The sequence below is a fragment of the Paramacrobiotus metropolitanus genome, unplaced genomic scaffold, assembly GCF_019649055.1.
Source record: "Paramacrobiotus metropolitanus isolate TYO unplaced genomic scaffold, Prichtersi_v1.0 Parri_scaffold0000006, whole genome shotgun sequence".
NCBI lineage: Eukaryota > Metazoa > Tardigrada > Eutardigrada > Parachela > Macrobiotidae > Paramacrobiotus > Paramacrobiotus metropolitanus.
Window position 1 is genome coordinate 1,700,908 of NW_026570226.1, and position 21,766 is coordinate 1,722,673.

The window sequence follows — 21,766 nt, forward strand, 5'->3', positions numbered from 1 at the left end:
AAGACTATCTACTTTAGGTAGGTAATCGCTGTGACCTGTGTGCTGCCAACACTAACCTTTCACGTGCCCGCACACATATGTACAGATCCGTAGTTTGGTACTTATCCTACATCTACATGCAAATTCTACAATACCGAGTACCGACACGAGTAGTTTTCGTATAAAACGAAGTCAGTGAAATTGTTGTCGAAACTAGTGGCAGCTTTCACATCAACGAAGCGACACCACTGCTAACGAGCGGGATAAGGTTAAGAAAAAATATTGCTACGTCACCTAAACATTTTGCCCCTGGGCTTCGACATTCTCGAGCCATTCGGACCAGAAGTTGTCCGCGTGATCACGGAATTGCACGAAGAGTCCGACAGAAAGCCGGCGAAAAGCGGGCCACGGGATGTTCCCGTCCGCAAATCACCACTGCAAGCTAACGATGCAAATGCGGAATCTATCATGGAGGTGGCGCCTTTAATTTGAGGCAAACTAGATCAAAATTATAATGTTCTCTGTGGTCAAACCGCCTCTCAGTGCTCTCACCATTGCTGGTCTGTAGTGTGCTATTAGCAGTGTTTCTGTAAGGTTGTAGTGAAAACTTGTAATCGATAAGTAAAAGCATATGAATTATCCCACGGAGTTTCCAGGGATTTAATTGCTGCAGTTATTTGCATAGCAATTTTTACGACCATTGCGCGCTACCGTAATACAGTACGAGTAGTGTATTCGTCGTGCCAATGCGGTTTGTGAGACCGGAAATCAGCTTCCCGCTGGCGGGCCCAATGTGATCACTATGGTGACTGATGAGTCATGCTCTGCTACCAGCTGCTCCGTTGCTCGCGAAATGCTTGCTCATTATTGTACCCAGTGCGATTTTCTTGGGCGGGATGAACATGCCAGTCGAAAATGAAAATGACGGCCGAAATTAAAATTCATGCCCACCCCGAGAATGCTGCCATTGGCTGGTAATTATCGTCGCGCTCGGAATTTCGTCGCGTTCGGAATTTCCGCTCTGGCAGACCGATTCTGAAGATTCCAAAAACTTTGATTTTTGGCATTTTCGTTTGGGGGGCTTGGGGCAGTGTAGGGCGGAATGACTGGCATGACCAAAATGCAGTCGCAATTGCCATCTACTTCTAACGTCCAGCTACGTATATACGTGTTTACTTATCCGCATTTAGTTTCGTTCTTGCTTGTGTACTAGAAGTGTACAGTAGAGCACGAATGATGAATCCTATCCCGATGGCATTATCTCCCAGAAAGTTTACCGTTCAGCTGTGCTAAAGAAAGTTTGTGTCATCCCAGGTTATAAGTAGTGCTATAGACTTTTAATCAGCAGAGAAATTCTGGAGGCAATTAGATGTTGCTTTTAGACTACATGTGCGTAAGTCTGGTGTTTCCGGCTCAATTGATGAATTTTCTATTTTCGTGTTACGAATAAAAGGGGAGTCCCCGAAGCGGTTATCCGCGAATGCGATGAAAAGATTTGAATATCAAACATCTAAACAGCGCCTAGTATAAAAAAAGACGTTGTTGAAATGCAGTGGAAACACTGCCTGGTTTGATCTTTTATTACTTTATCAAGCTACCAAGTTACACCAGCTCCTGCTAAGCCTCTAAATCATGATTTCCTGCAGACCGAATTTTATGGCTCTTGCCTGTTTCGGTGGATTTTAAATTATGATCGGAAACATGCACTACATGCAGATGTACACAACTTGCTCTTTCAGTCTTTCACAGAACGGTCTGGAGTTTGACAATTCAACAAAATATATTAACACTAACTGTTTACAAAATCCTTTTAGGTTTAGTTATCAGTGATGTTCTAAAAGTATAGAGGCTACATATCTCTAGCGTAGGAGAGTCTGATCTGCCTCTTGTTCTGTGTAATAATGGACCGTATAATAATGCATTTTTTTATAATAATCATGTAGATAAAACTAAAGCCAGAAAAGGCTAAATAAAAAGTTACAACAACGACAAACGGTATCTGTCGCCGACAGATGTTTTCAAAAAACCACGAATAATACTGTTGTACTAGTACGAGTACTAGTACAATTCAGACAGCTGATAATTTTTTTAGTCAAATCATGCTCATTTGTGGCGTTGCAAATCGCACGGCTGTCTAAAGAAACTGACAAGGCAGACCAAAATGAATTGAAAATGCCAATCGAGCACGGGGCGGAATTTGAATTTTCGTATCCTTTTGAATTTTGCCACGAGCGGCACTTTGTCATCGCACGCGGTCTATTATTGTCTTCGCTACTGTGCATTACGAATTTTTTTCCTTTGAGTTTCTGTTTGACGAGCTAATTTGACTGAAGTTACGGGTTACCTCACAACTGTTGATTTAGATATTTTGTTTTCTTGCAAAGATTTGTTTCGAATAACTCAGTTCTGCACTACCAAACGGTGAGTACTGAGGCAATAACAGCATGATAACGAAAACAGTCTTGCAGAGATGCGGATCTCTTGCAGACTGTTTTCACGGATTACCTTAGGTCCTTTGTGGTTCTTGATCTCGCACTTGTTTTCTCTTTATGTAATACCAGGAAGTTGATTTACATTTTTGTTAGTGCTGCCGTAGTGATCGCATAATACTCAGCTGTAAACCTTGAAATTTATGTCTGCTCAGTCTGCTGTATACAACAGGAGCATCATTTTTAGGTTCAGCTTCCTAGTCTCTGTTTCTAGCAACAACAATTGTCGTGCATTTAGGTGGGATTCGTCGTTGCGTTTGTGTTGCACCTGGTGTCGATCGTCGTTGCTCGGATATATTTTGCTATCATCAACCATGCAAGTTGACACTGTAACGTACGGCATACCGTAACATTGGCACCTTTGGACTATTCGGGCTACAAATATGGATTCTTTGCCACACTCGGTTAAACCATCCCCAATGGCCAGTAAACCTCCGAAACGCCAGAAACGGGCAAAACCTGCCGGTACAAAAACCGCGAAAGCTCTCTCGCCACTTCATCTGTTCTACAAAATGGCCGAATTCGTTAAGGAGTCCTCTCCCGATGCCGAAGGCCCCGTATGGAAGAAGGACGTTGATCGGGGAGAAGGTATCATTCTGTTCTACCAGCTGGACTTTTCTGGTCCACAAGGACCTCAAGTGGCCCGCAGTGTCAGGATCCAGCGCGCGCCCGCTGATACTATTCACACTGGAGCACATCTCATTGCGTACGTGTTCCTTGGTCGAGAGGCCGTGTTTTCGGATGTCCTGCAGAGCATTCCCTTTGAGAATCCCATCCGCAATATGTTAGATCTGATCAAGATTTTGGATTTGCTCGGTGTTTTCACCACGGATTCGTTGAAAATCAGCGATCCGTATGGGCTGGTGGACACTGCCGACGTCAAGACCGAAGCCGGTCCTGAACCGAAGGACAGAGCTGGTTATGCTCCGGAGCAGGTATTGCATCCGTTCGGGCTTCTGGACACTAACGGTGCAAAACACGAAGTCAAACATGAGCCGATGGATGAGACTTGTCGTATTCCAGAGCAGTTGTCGTATCCGTTCGGGTTTGTGGGCACTAATGCCTTCAACACTGAAGTCAAACGTGAGCCGATGGATGAAGTTTGTCGCACTCGGCAGCATATTTCGTGGATGGAGGGGTACGTTACCGTACTTAAGTACTAGAAATTTGAAGAACTATTTCTAAGGAGTGCGGTCGGAATACTTATCGCCCAGTGTTGACACGGGGTTTTTAATTCTAAATTAATTATTAATGGCTTTGTTCTTGCAGTTTTTTTAAAAAAACATTTGTAACCCCCAGGTTATAATCAATAAACGTTATATCTGTATGTCGCATTTCATTAAATTTAATTGCGTTTCCGAATTTATGTTAAGCGAAGCAAGCATAATAAACGGTTATTTGTTTAGTTGGTTGTAAGTGACTGTTACCTTTTCTATAAGAATGTAGTAAAAGACTGCTTATGCTGTATTTTTCTTATGGATTGTGCATTTGTTTTTGCTTTGACTTGTACACTTATTTGATAAGTATGTACTCAAAATCGGGCTTGTGGTATGAGTACTTAATTCAATCGTTTCCGATGTTTTAGGTTACCCATGCATATGAATAATTCTGTCCCAGCTGGCTTCGGCGATAACCCTGCATCACGAAGTGCTAGCACATTTTCAGAAAACAGTGCTCCAGCTCTGGAAAATGCGGTAGTGCCTGCTGGACCATCGAACGTTTCTAATGTGGGTATGGAACTGAACTTGCCATTGAACGGAAAGAAGGGAAAAGGAATAGTCAAAAAGAAGAAACGCAAAATTAAGGCGGTGCATGGGTTGCTAAATGGAAACTTAGTTGTTGCGCCGAATTTGTCGCGGAATTCTGGTGCTTCGTCTCCCGAACAAGAAACATCCCGATTTTCATATAACGGATTGATGATGTTTTGCCAGGGACCACTTAGAACGGCGGTCGAGGATTTTCTCAATTGTGTGCGTAGCCGGAAGGAGGAAGTTAAGCGAAAAGGACGAGCACGCCATGGACGAAAGATTCTATTCCGCAACAATCCTGAGTTGCGCCGAACGATGTGTCAACTGGAGTATGAAATGCGTAGAAGAGCAACCGACACCAAATACCAACAGGATCGGAATGAACTGCTGCGCCGCTTGAGTTTATATGCTGGAGTAAAATTTGCGACATTAAGACAGAACTTGAACAAGTCATGCCACCAGGCAGCCGATGATTCGATTCGCTCAAGCCGAAATGTACAATAGTTGGAAATTTCCGTGATAATAGCATTCCTTTTTAATTAGCACAAGTCCCGCATCTGGGTAGCTAAGTTTTCCTAATAGAGCTTTTTTCTTTTTACAGATCCTGTGGTTCTTTGTTTAACGAAACGCAGCTGCGGCTGATGAATAAGTGATGATGCGGAAAAGGGACTTCTGACTATAGGTTATAAGTTAAAGTCATGACATTCTTACCAAAAATTGTTATTGTTATCTGGCAGAAATGGTAGCCTTCTAATGGTTTTTGTTAGAATTTTTGGTTTTGTTTTATCTAAGTCTTACTGATCATAAACGGATACAGATAAAGCTTCTATAGTACAAGTAATTGCGGCACCTGTAAGCTATATGTAAGACATTGACGAATGCGTAATGTGATGCTGTACAATACTGGTACGCAGGTATTTTATAAAAGTACGGATGTTTACGATAAATCATAACAGTTTCATAATTACTCTATAATATAAATTTACTTAAATATTCGGACTGCGTCTTGCGCGGTGCAGATTTATTGAATGTGTCCAAAACTGTGAGGGTTTGTGTTCCCAACTTTCTACACGAGTCACCGACCATGAGTGTGGAAATATTAAATGAATATCTGTATTACGGGCACAGGATCGCCTGGTGCAAACCGAAAGTAGAAACATATTTGGTTTTGTTTTTCAAAACATTTATATCGGTATTCCAATTGCAGTTTAATTATACCGCCAGTAAAAATGTTTTTTACCATTCATTGGTCGTTGCAATGAACATCAAAATCATAATTTCTGTACTCTAATTTTTACCAATGAGTATGATTTGCAACGAGTAATTGCACTGAGTTTTTTTGCAATTTTTCAACGGCATTTTGCAACGAGTATTGCTTTGGGTCTGCTTCAGCAAACAATTGCAACTTGTTCTTACCCATCTTGCTTCGTATGCAAAACTGATTCTCTTGCTGGCGACATGAAGCTGCTAACCCCTTGTTTTGTGCGCACTTGCTAATTAATTCGACGATGTTATGCTACTATGCATTGCTGCACTGGAATGATCCTGCATCCCAGCGATGTACTCGCACGTGTAAACGCTTCCGGTCAGCATCGCTGCCGGTGATCCTGGACTGCCGGTCACTGCCGACCAGCCAGCTTTTTCTTGTAATACGACAGATTGCGGTTATTAGGCCACTAGCTGTATTAAAATACATTATCTCGCTAAAAGCATCAGCTCAACCATGCTGGTATGGAAATATTTGTTTTCTTATATCTATATCTATAATTTCACTTCATTCAAAATCAGTACTTCCAGTACTATGTTTACAAATGGCACGTTTGCTAAGATATTGTATAGTACGGTAATTGAAAATCAAAATCCTTTTTCAGTTAACATTAATAACACGGGGAAGAACCATTTCTAAAGTTACTGTATTGTCGAGTCAACTTGGTCTAAAACTAGCGAAATATCTATAATTATGAGTGCTCGTACACACGAAAGAAAATAAATACTCAAAATTAATTCGAACCCACTTTTGATAGAGATTGTTTCGAAAATTCTAATTGTAGTATATCAAAGATGCCGATAGCCGGCAATAAACTCTCGTCATTTGCTTTTCATAATTACAGGACCAGATGGAAAAGTAAGTTCAAACTTGTAAAAGTGCCTGATGAAGTTCTACGAAATACCAATAGTTTTAGTTTAAGTAGTAAGTACAGTACTAGTTTTACTGTTACTTTCCGGATTACTTATTACAGTGCCGTCGTAATATTGGCAAGTACTTACTAATTAATTCTGACAGTCCAATAAAATCTAACCGCAACAGACAGGTTACACAGGTATTCAAAAACAACGAGATCCGCTAATGAAACCGTGCACAACAGAGCTCCAGCACCTTTTAATACAGCAAAAATAAGACGCGATGACTAACAATTCAACAGCAACAATTCATCTAACAGACTAACTCACAAGACCTAAGTAATCATCCATCAGCGTTCCAATGGCGAAGATGTCTTTAGCATCCACTCGAGTTCCGACTATCTTCACCCGTATTTCATCATCCTGCTGAATCACAACCCCTTCCTCATCCTTGGATCGGTAGCACGGAGGTGTAGCGGCAGGATCGAAGTCCATATCTTGCGGAATGGAGTGGCGCGAGATGAAGCATGACAATGGTCCCATTTCGCAGAAAATGCCCACTTTGTTCACCTGTGTCACCACAGCATCGCACACCTCTCCCTTGAAAGGCCGGAATACAATGGCGGTGTATTTGACAGGATAGACGACGAAGCCTTGACCAGGCTGAATAAATCCGGCACCGATTTCGTCCACCGTGGTGACAGCGATGACGAACCCATACTTGCCCGAACAGGTTCCTTCCACTTCAGAGAAAAGCTTAGCTTTAACACTGTCCAGTAGCTGCGGTCCGAAATAACGTGGATGGAGGATCACTTCGTGATCTAACGTAATATGGTAAAACATTATGAGCAAAAGCAGAGCGATGTTGGCTGATTACAATCGAAGTGCTCACTGCTCGAAAGTCTCAAAATACTGTACGTGCCACTTTACCCCACAAACTGGAACGCGGAAAAAAACAACGCAACTTCGTAAAACCAAATTTTTGTTCGTTTTCCCCCAAGACCACCCACCTAACCAAGAAAGGCCAATACAAGCGCACTTTCAAATTACGCCCAAATATGATAAGCGCGTATCAAACTTTACAGATTTTGATTGGTTGGAGATTTGGTGATTCCGTTCAATTCACGATTTAGAATGACATGCAACGCAATCCATTCGCATGCCGATGCAGCCGCTTATAAGCGCTCAGCTTCAACTCATAGTTAATTTCGGACCATTTATTTCTGGTTCGCGGAGGGTCGCCATACTATTTCTGTCACCTTATACTGGGAAGTTGTTGTCATTGTCTGCGTATACGTACTCAAGGAAGATGGCTGAGGAACATGATGTTGAGGAGCATTTCGAATCCGGTGATGCTGGTGCCTCGGCTACCTATCCGCAGCAGTGCTCATCTTTGCGCAAGAACGGCTTCGTTATGTTGAAGGGCCGTCCTTGCAAGATCGTGGAAATGTCGACTTCCAAGACTGGAAAACATGGTCACGCTAAGGTGAGAATATTCGGTGGTTTGTTGAACACTGCGCCGCTTAATCATGCTTCTCGCCATCTCGTCCAGGTGCATTTGGTTGGTTTGGACATTTTCACCGGAAGGAAGTACGATGACTTATGTCCTTCAACTCATAACATGGATGTGCCAAACGTCAAGCGTGAAGACTTGCAGGTTAGCGATCGAAGCAACCAGTATATTTTTTAGCGTTTTGCAATGCGATTTGTGGAACCAGTAATATTTCAGTTGGTCAATATTGGTGATGATGGATTTTTGTCCTTGATGAACGATGGTGGAGATTTGCGTGAGGATTTGAAGCTTCCAGAGGCGGAATTGGGGCAAAAAATCCGCGAAGAGTATGAAGGGGGCCGTGAATTGTTGGTAAGATATACTGTGTATTTAGCGCTGGTGTGTTTTAGCGGAGAGATATATGCTTAAGAGTTAAGATATCCGTATGCGCATTTGATAAAAGTTATTCGAAGTAAATTTGATGCGCTGGTCCCTGATAATGCACGACCTTGAGTACCACCACGCCAAAATCTTTAAATGCAGTTCTGGTTAAAATTATGAAAGTTTGGCTCGATTATTAATTTTAAGTACGTATTTCAGTTTCATCCTGGATTTTGAAAACATTGATCATTGATTCTTTTGAGTGGAAGGATTACTAATACTGACTGATGTACATTTTCTGTTTTCATAAGTTAGATCACGTTAAATCTATTTAATATTAAGCGACTTTAACCGTTTTAACCGTTAACTTGAGGTTAAGTGAAATGTGAAATATACAATCAAAGTCTAAATGCTATAAAAAGTCGAATTTTAACGAATTTCAAGACAAAAAAACTTAAAACTTTTAAGTGTTTTTTGTCTTGAAATTCGTTAAAATTCGACTTTTTATAGCATTTAGACTCTGACTGTATATTTCACATTTCACTTAACCTCAAGTTGACGGTTAATCAGTCATTAGGATTATGTGAGGAACAACTCTTGTATAACGTCATAACAATAATCAGTTATGACTATAAATCGGTTGTAATCAACGATTCAGAATTGTCTCCAGCTTTACAGTTCTGACCAATTTTTTATCATTTCGACTGCTGTCACTTCATGATTCACCGTTTTAATTGCTTATCTTGTAGTCGTGTGCTTGTTTGCTGCACATTGTTCGGATTTCTCGGGAAGCTGCTTCTCATAATTAACTGCTAATAATTAGGACGAATAGGTTTACTTTACTCACTCTTGTACAATACTTCTGACCACCGTTGAGGTGACTTTTTGAGGTTCTGTTGTCATCGATATCGAGGTGATTACGATTCTGAAAGCTTGATGATAGTAAATACTCGAATCATTTAGAAGTGTGTACGTGTACTTACCTTAATTGTGCATTTATACACTTAAATATTTTTAGTAGAAATAATATTGTATCTCTTCAGGTTATGTATAGGTAGCTATTATTTATCTGGTTAATGATTTCGTTATGTTTGCAGCTGACCGTTTTGAGAGCTTGCGGTGAAGAATGTGTTATCGCCTGGAAGCCGAATACAGCTGCCGAGAAATAAACAGAACGGAAGGATCCATTGTCTGGTGTGAACCGCAGTAAAACTACAAGATGTACATCGCATTGTCCGCCTGGTACATTCTTCTGTGTCCGTCATTCGCGGCTTTCTCGTTTTCTGGTGATTTTAACAGTTGTAACTACCTTTTGAAAGTGTAACATGCCTGTGTGATGTAGACTTGGTGTTTTGTTGACGGTTGGCCAGAATTCCGTTTTGTTTGCTGTTTTCGGAGTTGAGATAAACTGTTAGCGTTTTCATGTAATTCGTGCAACACTTCTTGAAATAACCGCAGAATAATTCAACGAGTCGGCTGGCGATTCAGGATTTTTTAGTACCAATGCGCAGCGCTATGTTTTTATTAAAAGAATGTTTCCATTTTTTTGTCTTTTGTGAAGAAGGTTTATAAAAATGGGTGACAAATTTACGTTGGATTCTCGAGTACCGTATGTATAGTTTCACGTTTTGTATAATAACTCTTGCTCGTTTTGGTGCTTATTTTCAGGAAGTGTTCGGTACGAGAGTTTTAGCCTACTTCTCTTTTTATACATCGTTGTTGATGATACGGAAGCTCAAATAGCAGGTAAACTAGAGCACTATGTCGTAAAATAATTACTAGTACACCTCTAACTTCTGACCGGTGAGCTCTGTTCATTTTTATCGACCGCATCCCTATGGCCAGAACTCTGAACAACCTGAAGAAATAGTTTTGCTAACAATAAGAGTCTTCCAGACTTCCTCTTGATTCTTGCACATTTTTACTTCGCCAGCTGTAAACGTCTTGCTGTGTAACACCTTGTTGAGTGTCCTTGCGAATAAACGCTTGCGATGACCTGCGCTACGTAGCTAGACTTGCATCGAGGAGATCGTGCATCCCAGTTGGTCGTTAAATGAATAAATGTTATTGTTAATGTTAGTCAGCTTCCGGTGAGCATCCTTGCGGACAACTGACAAGTGTTGCAGCTTTTCCAATGTAAACCAGTTGACAGATCGTAGTGAATGTGAAGGGAAAGTCATGGAACTATAATGGAAGGGAAGCCTGGAAGTGGGCTGGAACGGGAACACAGACGTAGCAAGTCGTCAGTCGCTCATGGTGGACAGTTTGAGCCGAAACAACTAGCTGGTTCACCTGTCCTCCGTCAGCGCTCATTTTGAAAACTTGTCCTCGGAATTGAATCAGAATTTTTGGGCGCTTTGGGTTGTTCTTGTCTTTACTTGTAGTTCGTTAGTTATATTTGTACAAGTGCCTTTACCATCACTTGGAATTCAACAAACTATTGCCCTTGCCACATGATTTTGTAGAACGACTTTGGGTTGGTACTCACTCCAAATAGGCTTGCTGCGGTCATGGAGACGTTATCATCTAGCAGTGCAGAGAATGTGCGTCTTGGCCGAGCAGAACAATCCAGTCCGTTTTTAACCAGTTCCACGGCGAAAGCAAATTCGGTTGTTGATCTCCATCCTGTCGTTCTGCTCCACATTGCAGATCATCATCATCGTAACGTCGCACAGCATGGGAACAAATTCCAGAGTACGCTTCTCCGAGAAATCTAATGGTCTACTGACTCTACTTAGTCACTCTATTGCAGTTTGGGTTCCTCTTACAAATCATTGCAACCTGCTTTCTTTTCAGTTTTTGGAGCTTTGCTGGGTCGTCAGGATGGGCCAAAAGTGGAAATATGTTTTGCTTTTGAAATTCGCGTCAATCGGGAGAATGGTCGCTACATCCTGGATAAGGAGTATTGGTTTCAGAAGGAAGAACAGTGTGAGTTTGACATTTTTCGAAATACACTAAGACTAAGTGACTAAATACAGTACCAACATTATGAATTACTCTGAGTTGGCCGTTTTGGCACAGCCTGCTTTAGGCTTTCCTCGAATAGGCTTTGATAAAATTTTCCCATTTTCAGTCAAACAGATCCTTCCAGGACTGGATTACATTGGATGGTACACGGTTGCAGATGATTATTTGACCGTCGAGGATGTTGATCTCCAAAATCAGGTACGGTAGTACATAGTACAAGTAAGTGGATATTGGCAGTCAGCGTTGGCATAACAGAATTGTTTCAAAAAAACTATATCATTAATTCGTTTTTTCTGAAATGAGTGATTCGGTGGCTAAAGGCTCGAAGTGCGGCAAAAACTCGGATTTTCCGATATGAATCAACTATACGTCCGCTATTCAACTATCATACATACTTCTTTACTAACCGATGTTGTGTTGCTTGAAATTTGCATTTTGCAGTTATGGGAAGTGTGCCAGAATTTGTTTTTCCTTAAAGCCCATGCAAATAAGGCAGATTCCTTCCCCGTTGATCTGTTCGAATCGGTGGTGGAATTCACTGGAGGCTCAGTAAGTTGTCTTTTGCGCATCACGTTAGATGGAGTCTCAAACCCATTTTTTTTGCTGATATGCAGCCCGTGACGAAATTCAACCCCATTGCCTACAACATCGTCTTCGAGCAAGCCGAGCAGATTGGTGTGCACCATGTGGCCACTAAGACGGATGCAGATTCGGGTAGTGGATCCGCCGGCGCCGAGACCGAGTACCAGATCAGCATGCGTTCCATGTCCAGCGCTGTGCACATGCTCCAAGATCGTCTGTCTGTGTTATGTCAGTACATGGTCACCGTGGAGCAGAAACAGTTGCCACCGGACAACGATATTCTCGTGGAACTGAAGCGCATTGTAGAGATGCTACAGAGCCTTGATTCGGAAGAGCAACAGGAGAAGTACAATGTGGTAAGTGGTTGGTTTATCCGTTATCGTAGCTGAAAATTCGAACTACTCTATTTTTTTGTCAGTTTTTTGTACTTTTCGTACTTCTGAACGAAGCACTATAATTTTCTGTTGTATGCCATTTATAATGTTGTGTAATATCTGCACTTTGTTGGTAGGCTTTGTTTCTTTTGCTTTCTTTTTTTGTCCATCTCGGCTAAGTGCAGCCGGTCTCACAATCAGGTTTTGTGCGGCAGTTTATTGGTGACGTTTTTGTTTCAGATGAAGCTGCAAGCTTTGATGACCGCTTCCGTTGGCAACTATACGCAGAGTGTGGAGTTGTTAATCGAGTTTATTCGCAAAAATATTGTCATCGTGGAAAAGAAAGGACCATCTGCTGCTCGCGGTGGTCATCGCTTCGGACAGCCCCAACCGGGATTTTCTATGCGTGGAATGAGCAAAGGGCCAAAACCCCGACCCAGTATGGGACAGCGATTTCGACCGGGCAATTTATTTGGTCGAAACCGCGGCGATGATAGTAGCGATGGACCTTCGGGGTCGATGTCTTTCTTCGGTCGCGGACGCAGTGACGATAGCGATGGAATACGAAGTGGTAACAGCGTGGGCGAATTGTCTCATTAAGGCGGCACAGTAATTCTGGCACATTATTTTGCGTTCGGACGGGTTTTAGTTTGAAGCGGACAGTGTTAAGTACGAACTTGGTGGTATTGCTTTCAAATGTTCTTTATTTGCTTTCTTCTGTTTTGATTAGGCGGAGTTATTACTTTAAACTTCATGTAAATTTCAATGAGTAATGCATAGTGCACACTGTCATTAAAGCACGGCACCTTGTATTCTGTTGAGATCGACGCTGATTTTGTAGGTGCTGAACTATTTTAGGTAGCCGTTATGGAACCTTTATTGATCGCCAAAAAATATCGTAAACACATATCCCAGAAATGAATGCCATCGCAAGTACAATATTGAAGACTTACTCAGATGCCTTTTCCTAAACAGAAGCTCGTACGCACAGCTTATGGTTAGCTAGATATTTTAACAAAAAAGTAAAGAGAATGCTGACTATTCATAGCCGCGAATCATCAAGGCCGTGTTCCATTGGCCTTCAAATTCTTTTACTGGGTCAACGACAGCCCCATCCTTAGTGACAACTGCCAGCTGGTACTGCAAGAAAACGTAAGAAGATGTACATATGGTACAGAATACTACAGAAGGACGCCTGTAAAGCTAAAACTGACGACTCACATCAAATAAAAACTCAGTTTTGTTGAAAAAAAATTATCTTTACAGTATCGATTCAATACGTTTCGTTCAGTAGATGCCATACGAAACAAAATCAAGCTCTTAACAGTAGATATGCACGGTATAATGAATACTGTGGCACACTATTAATGATGTTACCTTATTGCTGGATTCTCGATTACGATAATATAACAATCTGAGAGCATGTACAGCCACTTCTCGAGCAGTTTTCTCATCCAATGCGGGATTTTTTTCCAGTTGATCAGCCAGAAAGGGCTAAAAACATAACAGGGTAGTTTGTAATCATAATAGCTTATAATTTTATACTACAACAATGAATATTCTCCAGCTATTTTATTCAAACCTGAGCGATAAATCGTCCAAATCCCGTAGCAATGTAAGGGGCGTTATAGCTGATTCCCAGCATTGTCAATCCACCAACATAACTAAAAATTTAAAAAAAGCAGTTACGCACTCGGAAGCTACAGAGCGCGAAAATCAATTTTTACCTTTCTCCTTCCTCCAAACCTCCGACGACATAACTGTTCCACATCGGGTCCAGTTTCGAGCGACTAAAATGTGCCAAACTATGAACTTACAAGGATTGATAAAAAGTATTAAATACAACGTTCACTTTCCAGAAATAAATCCTATCTAGCAATATTTACGCAGACAATGGTTTCGTTTCAAAACTCAAACATAAAGCAACTGTCATGAAATGTCGCACGCATTACTTGAGAAACAAAATATCCAAATCAACTGTTAATCCGAAGAGAAAATTACCTGTTGTATAAAACACGAGTCAACCAGCTGTGTAGAGATTTGGGAGACCACTCGTACCCGTCGTCCGAACAGAAATCAGCAATACTGAAAGATACATCATTTTAAAAGTTTTTGTGTTTTTGACAGCCCCAGTTATCATTATGTACCGAAGCAACTCAACACGTAAAATAATTCAAAAAATTAACCATGACATCGACGCTTAATTAATAATTATTTTAACACGCTCTAACTTACGACTTTTTGGCGATATGTTGCTCGATGAACTGATAATCTGCATAATCGCCAGTCACAGCAACGACCGTATTATTGTTGACCTTCAGTAAGCGCGGGACTGTCCGCAATTTGCAGAGACTACCGTAAGATGCCACGGAATCCGCAGCGAGAACTACACCACCTTGGAAAGCCAGTCCAATAACTGCTGTACCCGAAACGCTCGGCGACCTGCAACGAAACTTTTAACCAGAAGGAAGCCGTAGTCATTCATGGTACATACGAAGTATGTTGCTTTGGCTGGGAGGAATGGTTTGAGGACACCGAGACTCGGCCTTTCGAAATACTCAGATCGCGCTGTAAAGCGGAATCAATGTTGTACTTCTGTGACATTTTCTGATCCGACAGCTAAATCACAGCAAACTACGATCCAATTTACGTAATTAAAGAAACGATATCTATGCACTAGATAAACCAAATATCTTTAAAAATCTACGAAGGTACTAAAATCCCGAAAAAAGGTGAAATAAAGGGAACTTTTCTGTTGACAAGATTCACAAAAATCTTTACAATCGCAGGAAATAAAAGCGATTTCCATGCTCATGCGTACCACATAAAACATCAACTCACAATCCAAATGACCAAAAACAAGTCAGCATATTTAGTACAGGGATTCAAATCGAATTAGCGCGAAAAATTTCAGCCAACATGATCACTTCCGGTGGCTGAATGGTTATCCGCGAAAGCCTTAAGCTAGGAAATAACAAAGCACAGTTCACAATTATTCGAAAAATTTTTCAGATAAACACTTGAAAATCTGAAATTATATGTGATATCTTGGTCCATATGCAACCTTCAGAAATCAAGATTTTGACGATTCTTCTGTCGGCAACCGGAAACAGTCTCCATCGCTTAGTTCCCTGTTGTGAGGTTTATTCTCGTATGCTCCGTTGTCAACAGAACTGCACCATCATGGATCAATGAAAAGACTGGTCTCGTTTGGGTTGAATTTCTCATCCATCAAAAATACATTTGTTTTGATAAGATTCTTTTGCCAAAACAAAAAAATGGCGGAATGTCTGTTTGGAGTACAGTTTAATGATTTCGTCCTTGTGGCCGCGGACACCGTGACAGCGTTCAGCGTGATTGCTCTTCACCAAGGTGAGTTACTCCAAAGAGTGCCCACATATTTTGGCACTTATGACTTAAATGACCTAATGAACCGTGTTCCTTACATTCTCCGCTGGATTTCACGACGAGTTTCTTCTTGTTTTGCCATTTTCGATGCGCAGCTTCTTTTCTCAGTGCGCAGTATTTTTCGAGTCTGCTCCACGATGGCGTGTTCCATGGTTTTGTTGTTTGCGTAGACTCCAGGAACTTGTTTGGTACTTAATAAACAGTGTGTTTGCACGAGTTTGCGCTGGACTTTCTGGTCGGTTTCTTCTTTAACTTTTATAGCATGTTCGTATGCTTGCCTTTCATAGTTGGCTTGCACCTGTTCCCGCATGGAATCATTGATACGCTGAATTTCTTGCAGTTTCTTTTTCCGTTTGTAATAATCCAGGCTGGTTTTCCTGGCGTAATATCCGCGCCATGCAGACTGTATGATAGTTGCGGTACGGTCGAGAAATGCAGCCAGATTTCTCATTTGCTGTTCTAATCGCATTTCGGATACTTTGCGCTTAGCCAGGAAAATTCTCCAATTTGTTTGAATGGTCAGAGCAGCTCCCTGCCAAGCGGCAATGATGCGACGGGTTTTGTAGCGTTTCCAAGTCGCCTGAATCTTCACTGCCGCTTCGCGCTCTTTTCTTATGTACGGAAGCAGACGCTGGTGTGTTTCGAGCAGTTTGCGAACAAATTCGTCACCGCTGTTGAGAATTTTGTAATAAGCCAGAGCCATTTTTAATTTGTTCGAAAAAGAATGAAGGCTTTCGGGGTTGCTAAGGATGTTGCTCCAGCATACTTTAGTATGTTAAAAAGAACATGACTGTGTACTTTTCCTATAGTCATTTTCGAATTATTACTGCCTTTAAAATTTGATTTCATTACTGATTCATTTTTTAGATACGGACAAGACATTCCGTCTCGGTGAGAAGTTGTTACTGCTGACCAATGGAGAATCCGGAGACACGGAGCAATTTGGTGAATATATCGAAAAGAATTTGAAGTTGTACCGCATACGCAATGGCTATGATCTCGCACCATCGGCAGCGGCATATTTTGTGCGCAATCAGTTGGCGGAATTTCTACGGAGCCGGGTGAGTTTCTGTTGCGCCATAATGTCTACGTATTTTTAATCTGATAAAATTGTCGCTTACTGTTGTTAATTTATGATATCTCGAAATGGTCATTACGCTTCCAACGTTTTTAGACTCCTTATCAAGTGAACATGCTCTTGGCCGGACACGATCACATCGAAGGACCATCGCTTTTCTTCATCGACTATATGGGCACTTTGGCCAAAATGCCATTCGCCGTACATGGGTATGCTGCGTCATTTTCGTTTGGATTGTTGGATAAACACTATCGACCAGATATGAACGAAGCGGAAGGTGTTCAGTTGCTACAATATTGCATCAATGAGGTACGGCTTTTTAAATATGATTACTAATATCAGTAATATGTGATCATAGCGATCTAATTTTACGTTGTAATTTTTCAGCTGTATAAGCGCTTCATCCTTAATATCCCGAAGTTCAAAGTGCACAGGATTGACAAAGACGGCGTCAAGTTGTTGGGTGATCTTCATCCAACAGTGAAGGCTTAGATTCTGTTGTTTGTTGTCAAACTGTATCTCTCCACTGTTTTAATTTAGTTTTTCGCCGTGTGTTCCCTCTTCACAACTTTTTTAAATGTTGGATTTTTCGCTTTCTGAATGTTAATGAACCACCTCCATACAAGAGCAGTAAATCGGCAATCTGTATTATCGCAGACAGTACTGCATTAACTTCCCAAGTACCGCATAGAATCTGTTTTAATATGGAGCTGCACGGCTAGGCGTAGTTCATATTTTTGTAGAGAACAGCATATGTATGGTGTTTACAATATTTTCGATAATTTAGTATAATACTTACTAACGAGTAACCATTACAGTACTATTACTTATTTTTCAACAGCTGCTGCCAGATATATCGTATTTCGTTGACTCACGCGTTTGCAATAACATTATTATGTGTTCACGCGTTTCGGCTCTACATCCACGGTACGCGTTTATAATATCGGTACGACTAAGTCCACTCAAAGCGCTCCGCCCAGTGCAATATAAATTATACCAGGAATAATAACGAAACTACCAATCAAAATCAAGTGACCACTGAACATAAAATGTATTTAGGTTTTGCAGAAATGCACTGAATTCCGCGCGCTTTCAAGCTTCATCATCGTCAGCGGTTTGGAAATTCTCCAGCTGGCGACGAAGTTCCATAAAGCGTTGTTGTAACGCCTTTTCTCGTTCTGCCTGTTTGTTAACATCCTCTTCGATCATCTGCAATTTTTTAAATAATTCCTGTAATTAATTAACATAAAAGTGCATCATCAAACAAAACGTACCGTCAATCTTCTCGCAATAGCAACATCCTCTCTGGCCTTCAGCAAGTCAAACGAAGTCACATCCAAATTTGCTTGATCTAGAGTCGCTTCAGATTCTTCTAGCCGTTTCGACAACCCTGCAACGCGTTGTCTGTATCCGGCAGTCATAATGCCCAAATTTTTATCCATTTTTTCCAGCCTTCCATTCAGCCTTTCATTCGCTTTCGAATATCCATCAATCCGTTTTTCCAAAAAGTCACACACATCTTTTTTAGATGCCTCGTCCAGCGTGCCGAAGCGGTGAACATGATCCTTCTCTCCGATATACGCCACCTTCTTATTGATATCTTCCCAAACGGAATTAAACGTTTCCGCATCCACAGCCAGATCCCTTTCGGCCTCAGCAATTAAATTTCTGGCATGTGTCAGTTCATCGGCTGTAAAAGACTCATATGGATTCACCTTTAAGAACGCACAGGAACTACTTTTCACATCCGCCAGTTTCCCTTGCGGATTTTTCAGCGCGTCGTAATGCATCATAGTTAACATTTCTTTATGAATTAGATTCTCTGCCGATTTGTAATCATTATCAATTCCAGCAGCATCCAGTCGAGAACTAATCATATATGGCTGGGTGGGACGTGGAAGATCGCGCTGGACCGACTGCGATCGCAAACTCCATTCCAGTTTCCGGCGAGCATCTTCGGCCAACTGACGTTGCGTTTCCAGATCGTCCGCATCCGGAGCCAACTCCATTTCGTCGCTGACTTCCACACCCTCCTCAATGCCATCCGCTTCCGGAACAACAATTTCGAAATCATTCTTTGGGGCGGGAAGGCTTGACAGGCCGTCGCGGAGTTTTCGACGCAATACGTCCTGGTTTAATGAATCGTCCACCTCCTCATCAACATTGATTCGAAGTGAATCCCGGACGGATTCGCGGACTGATGCACCAGGCTCGCTAACCCCAGCATTCGATCTTGGGGTCATTCCTGGAAAACATTACCATGTCACAGTTAGAGTCCACAAAGTAATGTTATCATGTTTTCGCCACAAGAATAGTTGCTATTGCAGACATCATAAAAAGTAATGTAAATGTTCATGTAAACGTCTCAGTCGTACCTCCAGCACCGCCTGGATGACCAGGTGTTTTCAAAGCTTGTAACAGCACATTCGGTGTTTGCACAACATTTTTTCGTGGAGTGGCACCGGTAAAATCGGATTCCACCAGCGGAGTGTTCATTCCACCTTTCAGTGGCGTTTCCACATTCGACAGCGCCAAGATATTTTGGGCTTCCTGCAGCACCACATCCTTCTGTGTTGTGGTGCGGGGTGTTCGGAAATTGTGAACGCTGGGAGTAGCAGAATAATCCGATAACAAAGCCTGGGACGCTTCGGATCCTTCTTTAGACGCATCCCGGAACGCCTCCGTTGCCCGACCCAGTTTGACAACCTAAAAATATCACCGCGAAAATGTGAAATCAGGCCGATTACAGGGCACAATTAACATAAAAACTTGCAAAAAAACCAGAACGATAACCGAATAAAAAGACTGTCCAATCTCATCTCATACCAATCTCGTCTCGTACTATCGTGACATTACGCACCTCATCGAGTTCCTTATCCGTAATCTGTGGTTCGGGCAGCACAAGTTTACCGCGCTTAACGACCGGCTGATTAGAAAATGCGTCTGGCATTTCATTTTCCTTGCGCTTCTTCATCTTTTCCGCATCTTTCTTGCGTTCTCGCTGAAATAACAAAACCAGTAAGTACATCAAATAATACTGTGTGCATTTCATCCGCACAAGTGCAAAACTTACCGCTTCGGTTATTGATTTCGGTTCCGGCTGCAGTTCTCTTGGATTCAATCTTTTGAATTCTTTAGTGTTAATTAATTCGTTCTCCTCTTTCGTGTCATAGAAACCTTTGGGCGTCTTTTTCTCAAACGGGATTTCTTCGTGGTAATCCACGGTCATCCGTTTACTCTTTTTAATCAGCCGTACACGAATACCCGCCGCACGCATTTCCCGTCGCTTCTGTAACGACGCTAAGCGTCTAAACGAAAACGATAGTTTATGGATAAGATTAATTATTCTGATGGTGAGCGAAGTGAAGGTAACATGTTTGATAGACTTAATTACGGTCATACCTTGCTTCATCCAACGACTTTTCCCTGGCTTTCCGCTTGGCTTTTTTGCCCTGTGTATTGGCCAACCGCGCACGGGCTTCCGACAGCATCTCCAGTTCATCCTCGTCCATATCCTTCGGATCGGGACGTGCGGGTTTGGTTTCTGGGTTCGGGTCGATTTCCCCGGGACGCAGTTTTCGGGGATCCAACGCATCATCGTCACCTTCACTTTTCTTTTGCGCTTGATCGCTATAAATTAATAATTTTTTAATGGTAAATCATAATATAAAAGTGTGCTCTGCCATCTCATTCGGTTAGAACAAATGGGTTATCACTCATCTACCTAATAACTAATCAGCACATATTCAAAACTCGACAAAATAAGCTTTAAATTTATAAATGCAAATGTAATACGAATAGGAAACGTCCAAAGGTTGATAAAATAGATTTACTATCTAAAATATGAAATAGTTTAAAAAAAGGAAAATGCAAAACCCAGAGCGGTGAAAGAATGCTAGATGTTCGAGCCATTCATATCCGTCATATGCGCAATTATTTTACTGCATGCTTTGAAAACAACCCTTCCTCACTCACAGAAGATGCTCGTAGTGCTCTAAACACTGCGCCGCCGTTCGGCCGACAATTGGAGCGATGGTTCGCCATTGTGTGGGCATCAGTTTGGCCAAATGCAGTAGTTTCTCTTCCTCCTCTCGACTCCATTCCGTCTTTTTAATGCTGGGATCCAACCATTCGTACCTATGTTTAGAGATCAACTCATGAAAACCATTTCAAATGTGAGATCAATCAACAATATTTATCATAACTTTCACAGTCCAAATCATAACAACATATTAAGTTCTTGCGAGTCTTACCAGCGAGCTTTACACTGCTTGGCAGTTTTTCTGTGCAGTAAAGAGGCAATACGGGACCACTGATTTTTTCCATATTTCATAACAGCTGCCTTGAGGATTTCATCCTCGGTATTGCGCCAAATACCACCTTTGATAAGAATGCGAGGCATGGTTCCCTGACGAAGAGTGGAGAGTCAAAAAGAAAACGAAAAATGCCTGATTCTTGCCAATGGGGTTTACGATGTAAGTATATTAATCAGTGAGCAAATAAGTCACAGGCTTGCATCCGTAATTACCGTTACCATCAAACAATGTAGACTAACTGTTAAAATAAATTAAAAGTTTAGAACTATCAGGTTCAACATAAAGAGTCTACAATTAAGATAGATCGCAATCGGCAATCCTCACAAAAGATTTTTCAGGACTTTAACAAACTGGAGTACACCGTACTGTAAATCGTAAATCGCAAATATCTGAGTTTGCACTTTGCAGTCTGCGTATAGACAACGCGCTTGAATAATGAATACGCAAGTGTTAGTGTTTTTGGTCATTCCGAAAAAATCTGCAAATGGACGAATAATGCTAGCCGTACGTTACAAGTATTCACAAAATCTGCTACAATTATTCAGTAATATTCACGCACATTACACTTTGGCACACTATAACACTTTTTTATTTTTTAAAGAGTTTTTGGTCCAAAAACTCTGTTTAAAAAAAAATAAAAAAGACCGCTTTTACGCCATTTCGCGACGATATACATATGGTACTTAACTGTTATTGTTAATTTTTGTAGTCGTACGCGCAAGTGCGTGAGATTTCGAAATACAAATTAAACCAACCATTGGGCAAATTAAAGCAATGAGAAACCGCATAAAAGAATTCTCACAAATTAATAGATTACACGAAGATAGCCAC

The 21,766-nt window shown here is 41.4% G+C and overlaps 8 protein-coding genes across 10 annotated transcripts; 4 read left to right on the forward strand and 4 right to left on the reverse strand.

Annotated features, from left to right (window-relative positions):
• Positions 1 to 1,993: 1,993 nt before the first annotated feature.
• On the forward strand, positions 1,994 to 5,040 carry LOC129581761 (uncharacterized). 3 transcript variants are annotated; one of them, XM_055472983.1, is made up of 4 exons: positions 1,994 to 2,400; positions 2,656 to 3,606; positions 4,054 to 4,711; positions 4,818 to 5,040. In XM_055472983.1, the coding sequence occupies exons 2-4, from the start codon at positions 2,852 to 2,854 to the stop codon at positions 4,836 to 4,838; spliced, it is 1,434 nt and encodes a 477-aa protein (XP_055328958.1). In that variant the 5' UTR covers positions 1,994 to 2,400; positions 2,656 to 2,851; the 3' UTR covers positions 4,839 to 5,040. The 3 variants fall into 3 exon arrangements, with proteins under 3 accessions (XP_055328958.1, XP_055328957.1, XP_055328959.1); XM_055472982.1 differs by having other exon boundaries at positions 2,707 to 3,606; XM_055472984.1 differs by having other exon boundaries at positions 1,996 to 2,400; positions 2,707 to 3,606; positions 4,054 to 5,040.
• A 1,372-nt stretch (positions 5,041 to 6,412) lies between these two features.
• Positions 6,413 to 7,282, reverse strand: LOC129581520 (DNA-directed RNA polymerase II subunit RPB7-like). Its single transcript, XM_055472648.1, has one exon. The coding sequence runs from the start codon at positions 7,178 to 7,180 to the stop codon at positions 6,659 to 6,661; it is 522 nt and encodes a 173-aa protein (XP_055328623.1). The 5' UTR covers positions 7,181 to 7,282; the 3' UTR covers positions 6,413 to 6,658.
• A 230-nt stretch (positions 7,283 to 7,512) lies between these two features.
• On the forward strand, positions 7,513 to 9,796 carry LOC129581519 (eukaryotic translation initiation factor 5A-like). The gene is made up of 4 exons (XM_055472647.1): positions 7,513 to 7,823; positions 7,890 to 7,994; positions 8,067 to 8,201; positions 9,308 to 9,796. The coding sequence occupies exons 1-4, from the start codon at positions 7,647 to 7,649 to the stop codon at positions 9,377 to 9,379; spliced, it is 489 nt and encodes a 162-aa protein (XP_055328622.1). The 5' UTR covers positions 7,513 to 7,646; the 3' UTR covers positions 9,380 to 9,796.
• A 287-nt stretch (positions 9,797 to 10,083) lies between these two features.
• LOC129582112 (COP9 signalosome complex subunit 6-like) lies at positions 10,084 to 12,960 on the forward strand. Its single transcript, XM_055473539.1, has 6 exons — positions 10,084 to 10,904; positions 11,007 to 11,138; positions 11,284 to 11,375; positions 11,619 to 11,726; positions 11,792 to 12,115; positions 12,374 to 12,960. Exons 1-6 carry the CDS (start codon positions 10,721 to 10,723, stop codon positions 12,731 to 12,733), a joined length of 1,200 nt encoding a protein of 399 aa, XP_055329514.1. The 5' UTR covers positions 10,084 to 10,720; the 3' UTR covers positions 12,734 to 12,960.
• A 35-nt stretch (positions 12,961 to 12,995) lies between these two features.
• LOC129582113 (proteasome subunit beta type-4-like) lies at positions 12,996 to 14,931 on the reverse strand. The gene is made up of 7 exons (XM_055473540.1): positions 14,628 to 14,931; positions 14,369 to 14,575; positions 14,135 to 14,218; positions 13,861 to 13,923; positions 13,716 to 13,797; positions 13,511 to 13,627; positions 12,996 to 13,273 (listed from the first exon to the last, which is right to left on the reverse strand). Exons 1-7 carry the CDS (start codon positions 14,735 to 14,737, stop codon positions 13,172 to 13,174), a joined length of 765 nt encoding a protein of 254 aa, XP_055329515.1. The 5' UTR covers positions 14,738 to 14,931; the 3' UTR covers positions 12,996 to 13,171.
• A 174-nt stretch (positions 14,932 to 15,105) lies between these two features.
• Positions 15,106 to 16,244, reverse strand: LOC129582115 (spermatogenesis-associated protein 17-like). Its single transcript, XM_055473542.1, has one exon. It carries the CDS (start codon positions 16,242 to 16,244, stop codon positions 15,576 to 15,578), a length of 669 nt encoding a protein of 222 aa, XP_055329517.1. The 3' UTR covers positions 15,106 to 15,575.
• LOC129582114 (proteasome subunit beta type-2-like) lies at positions 15,310 to 17,282 on the forward strand. The gene is made up of 4 exons (XM_055473541.1): positions 15,310 to 15,505; positions 16,409 to 16,602; positions 16,716 to 16,928; positions 17,007 to 17,282. The coding sequence occupies exons 1-4, from the start codon at positions 15,325 to 15,327 to the stop codon at positions 17,109 to 17,111; spliced, it is 693 nt and encodes a 230-aa protein (XP_055329516.1). The 5' UTR covers positions 15,310 to 15,324; the 3' UTR covers positions 17,112 to 17,282.
• Positions 17,283 to 17,421: 139 nt separating this feature from the next.
• Positions 17,422 to 21,329, reverse strand: LOC129582111 (cell division cycle 5-related protein-like). Its single transcript, XM_055473538.1, has 8 exons — positions 20,873 to 21,329; positions 20,595 to 20,756; positions 20,022 to 20,249; positions 19,693 to 19,927; positions 19,480 to 19,620; positions 18,995 to 19,325; positions 17,894 to 18,864; positions 17,422 to 17,828 (listed from the first exon to the last, which is right to left on the reverse strand). Exons 1-8 carry the CDS (start codon positions 21,019 to 21,021, stop codon positions 17,712 to 17,714), a joined length of 2,334 nt encoding a protein of 777 aa, XP_055329513.1. The 5' UTR covers positions 21,022 to 21,329; the 3' UTR covers positions 17,422 to 17,711.
• Between the last annotated feature and the right edge of the window lie 437 nt (positions 21,330 to 21,766).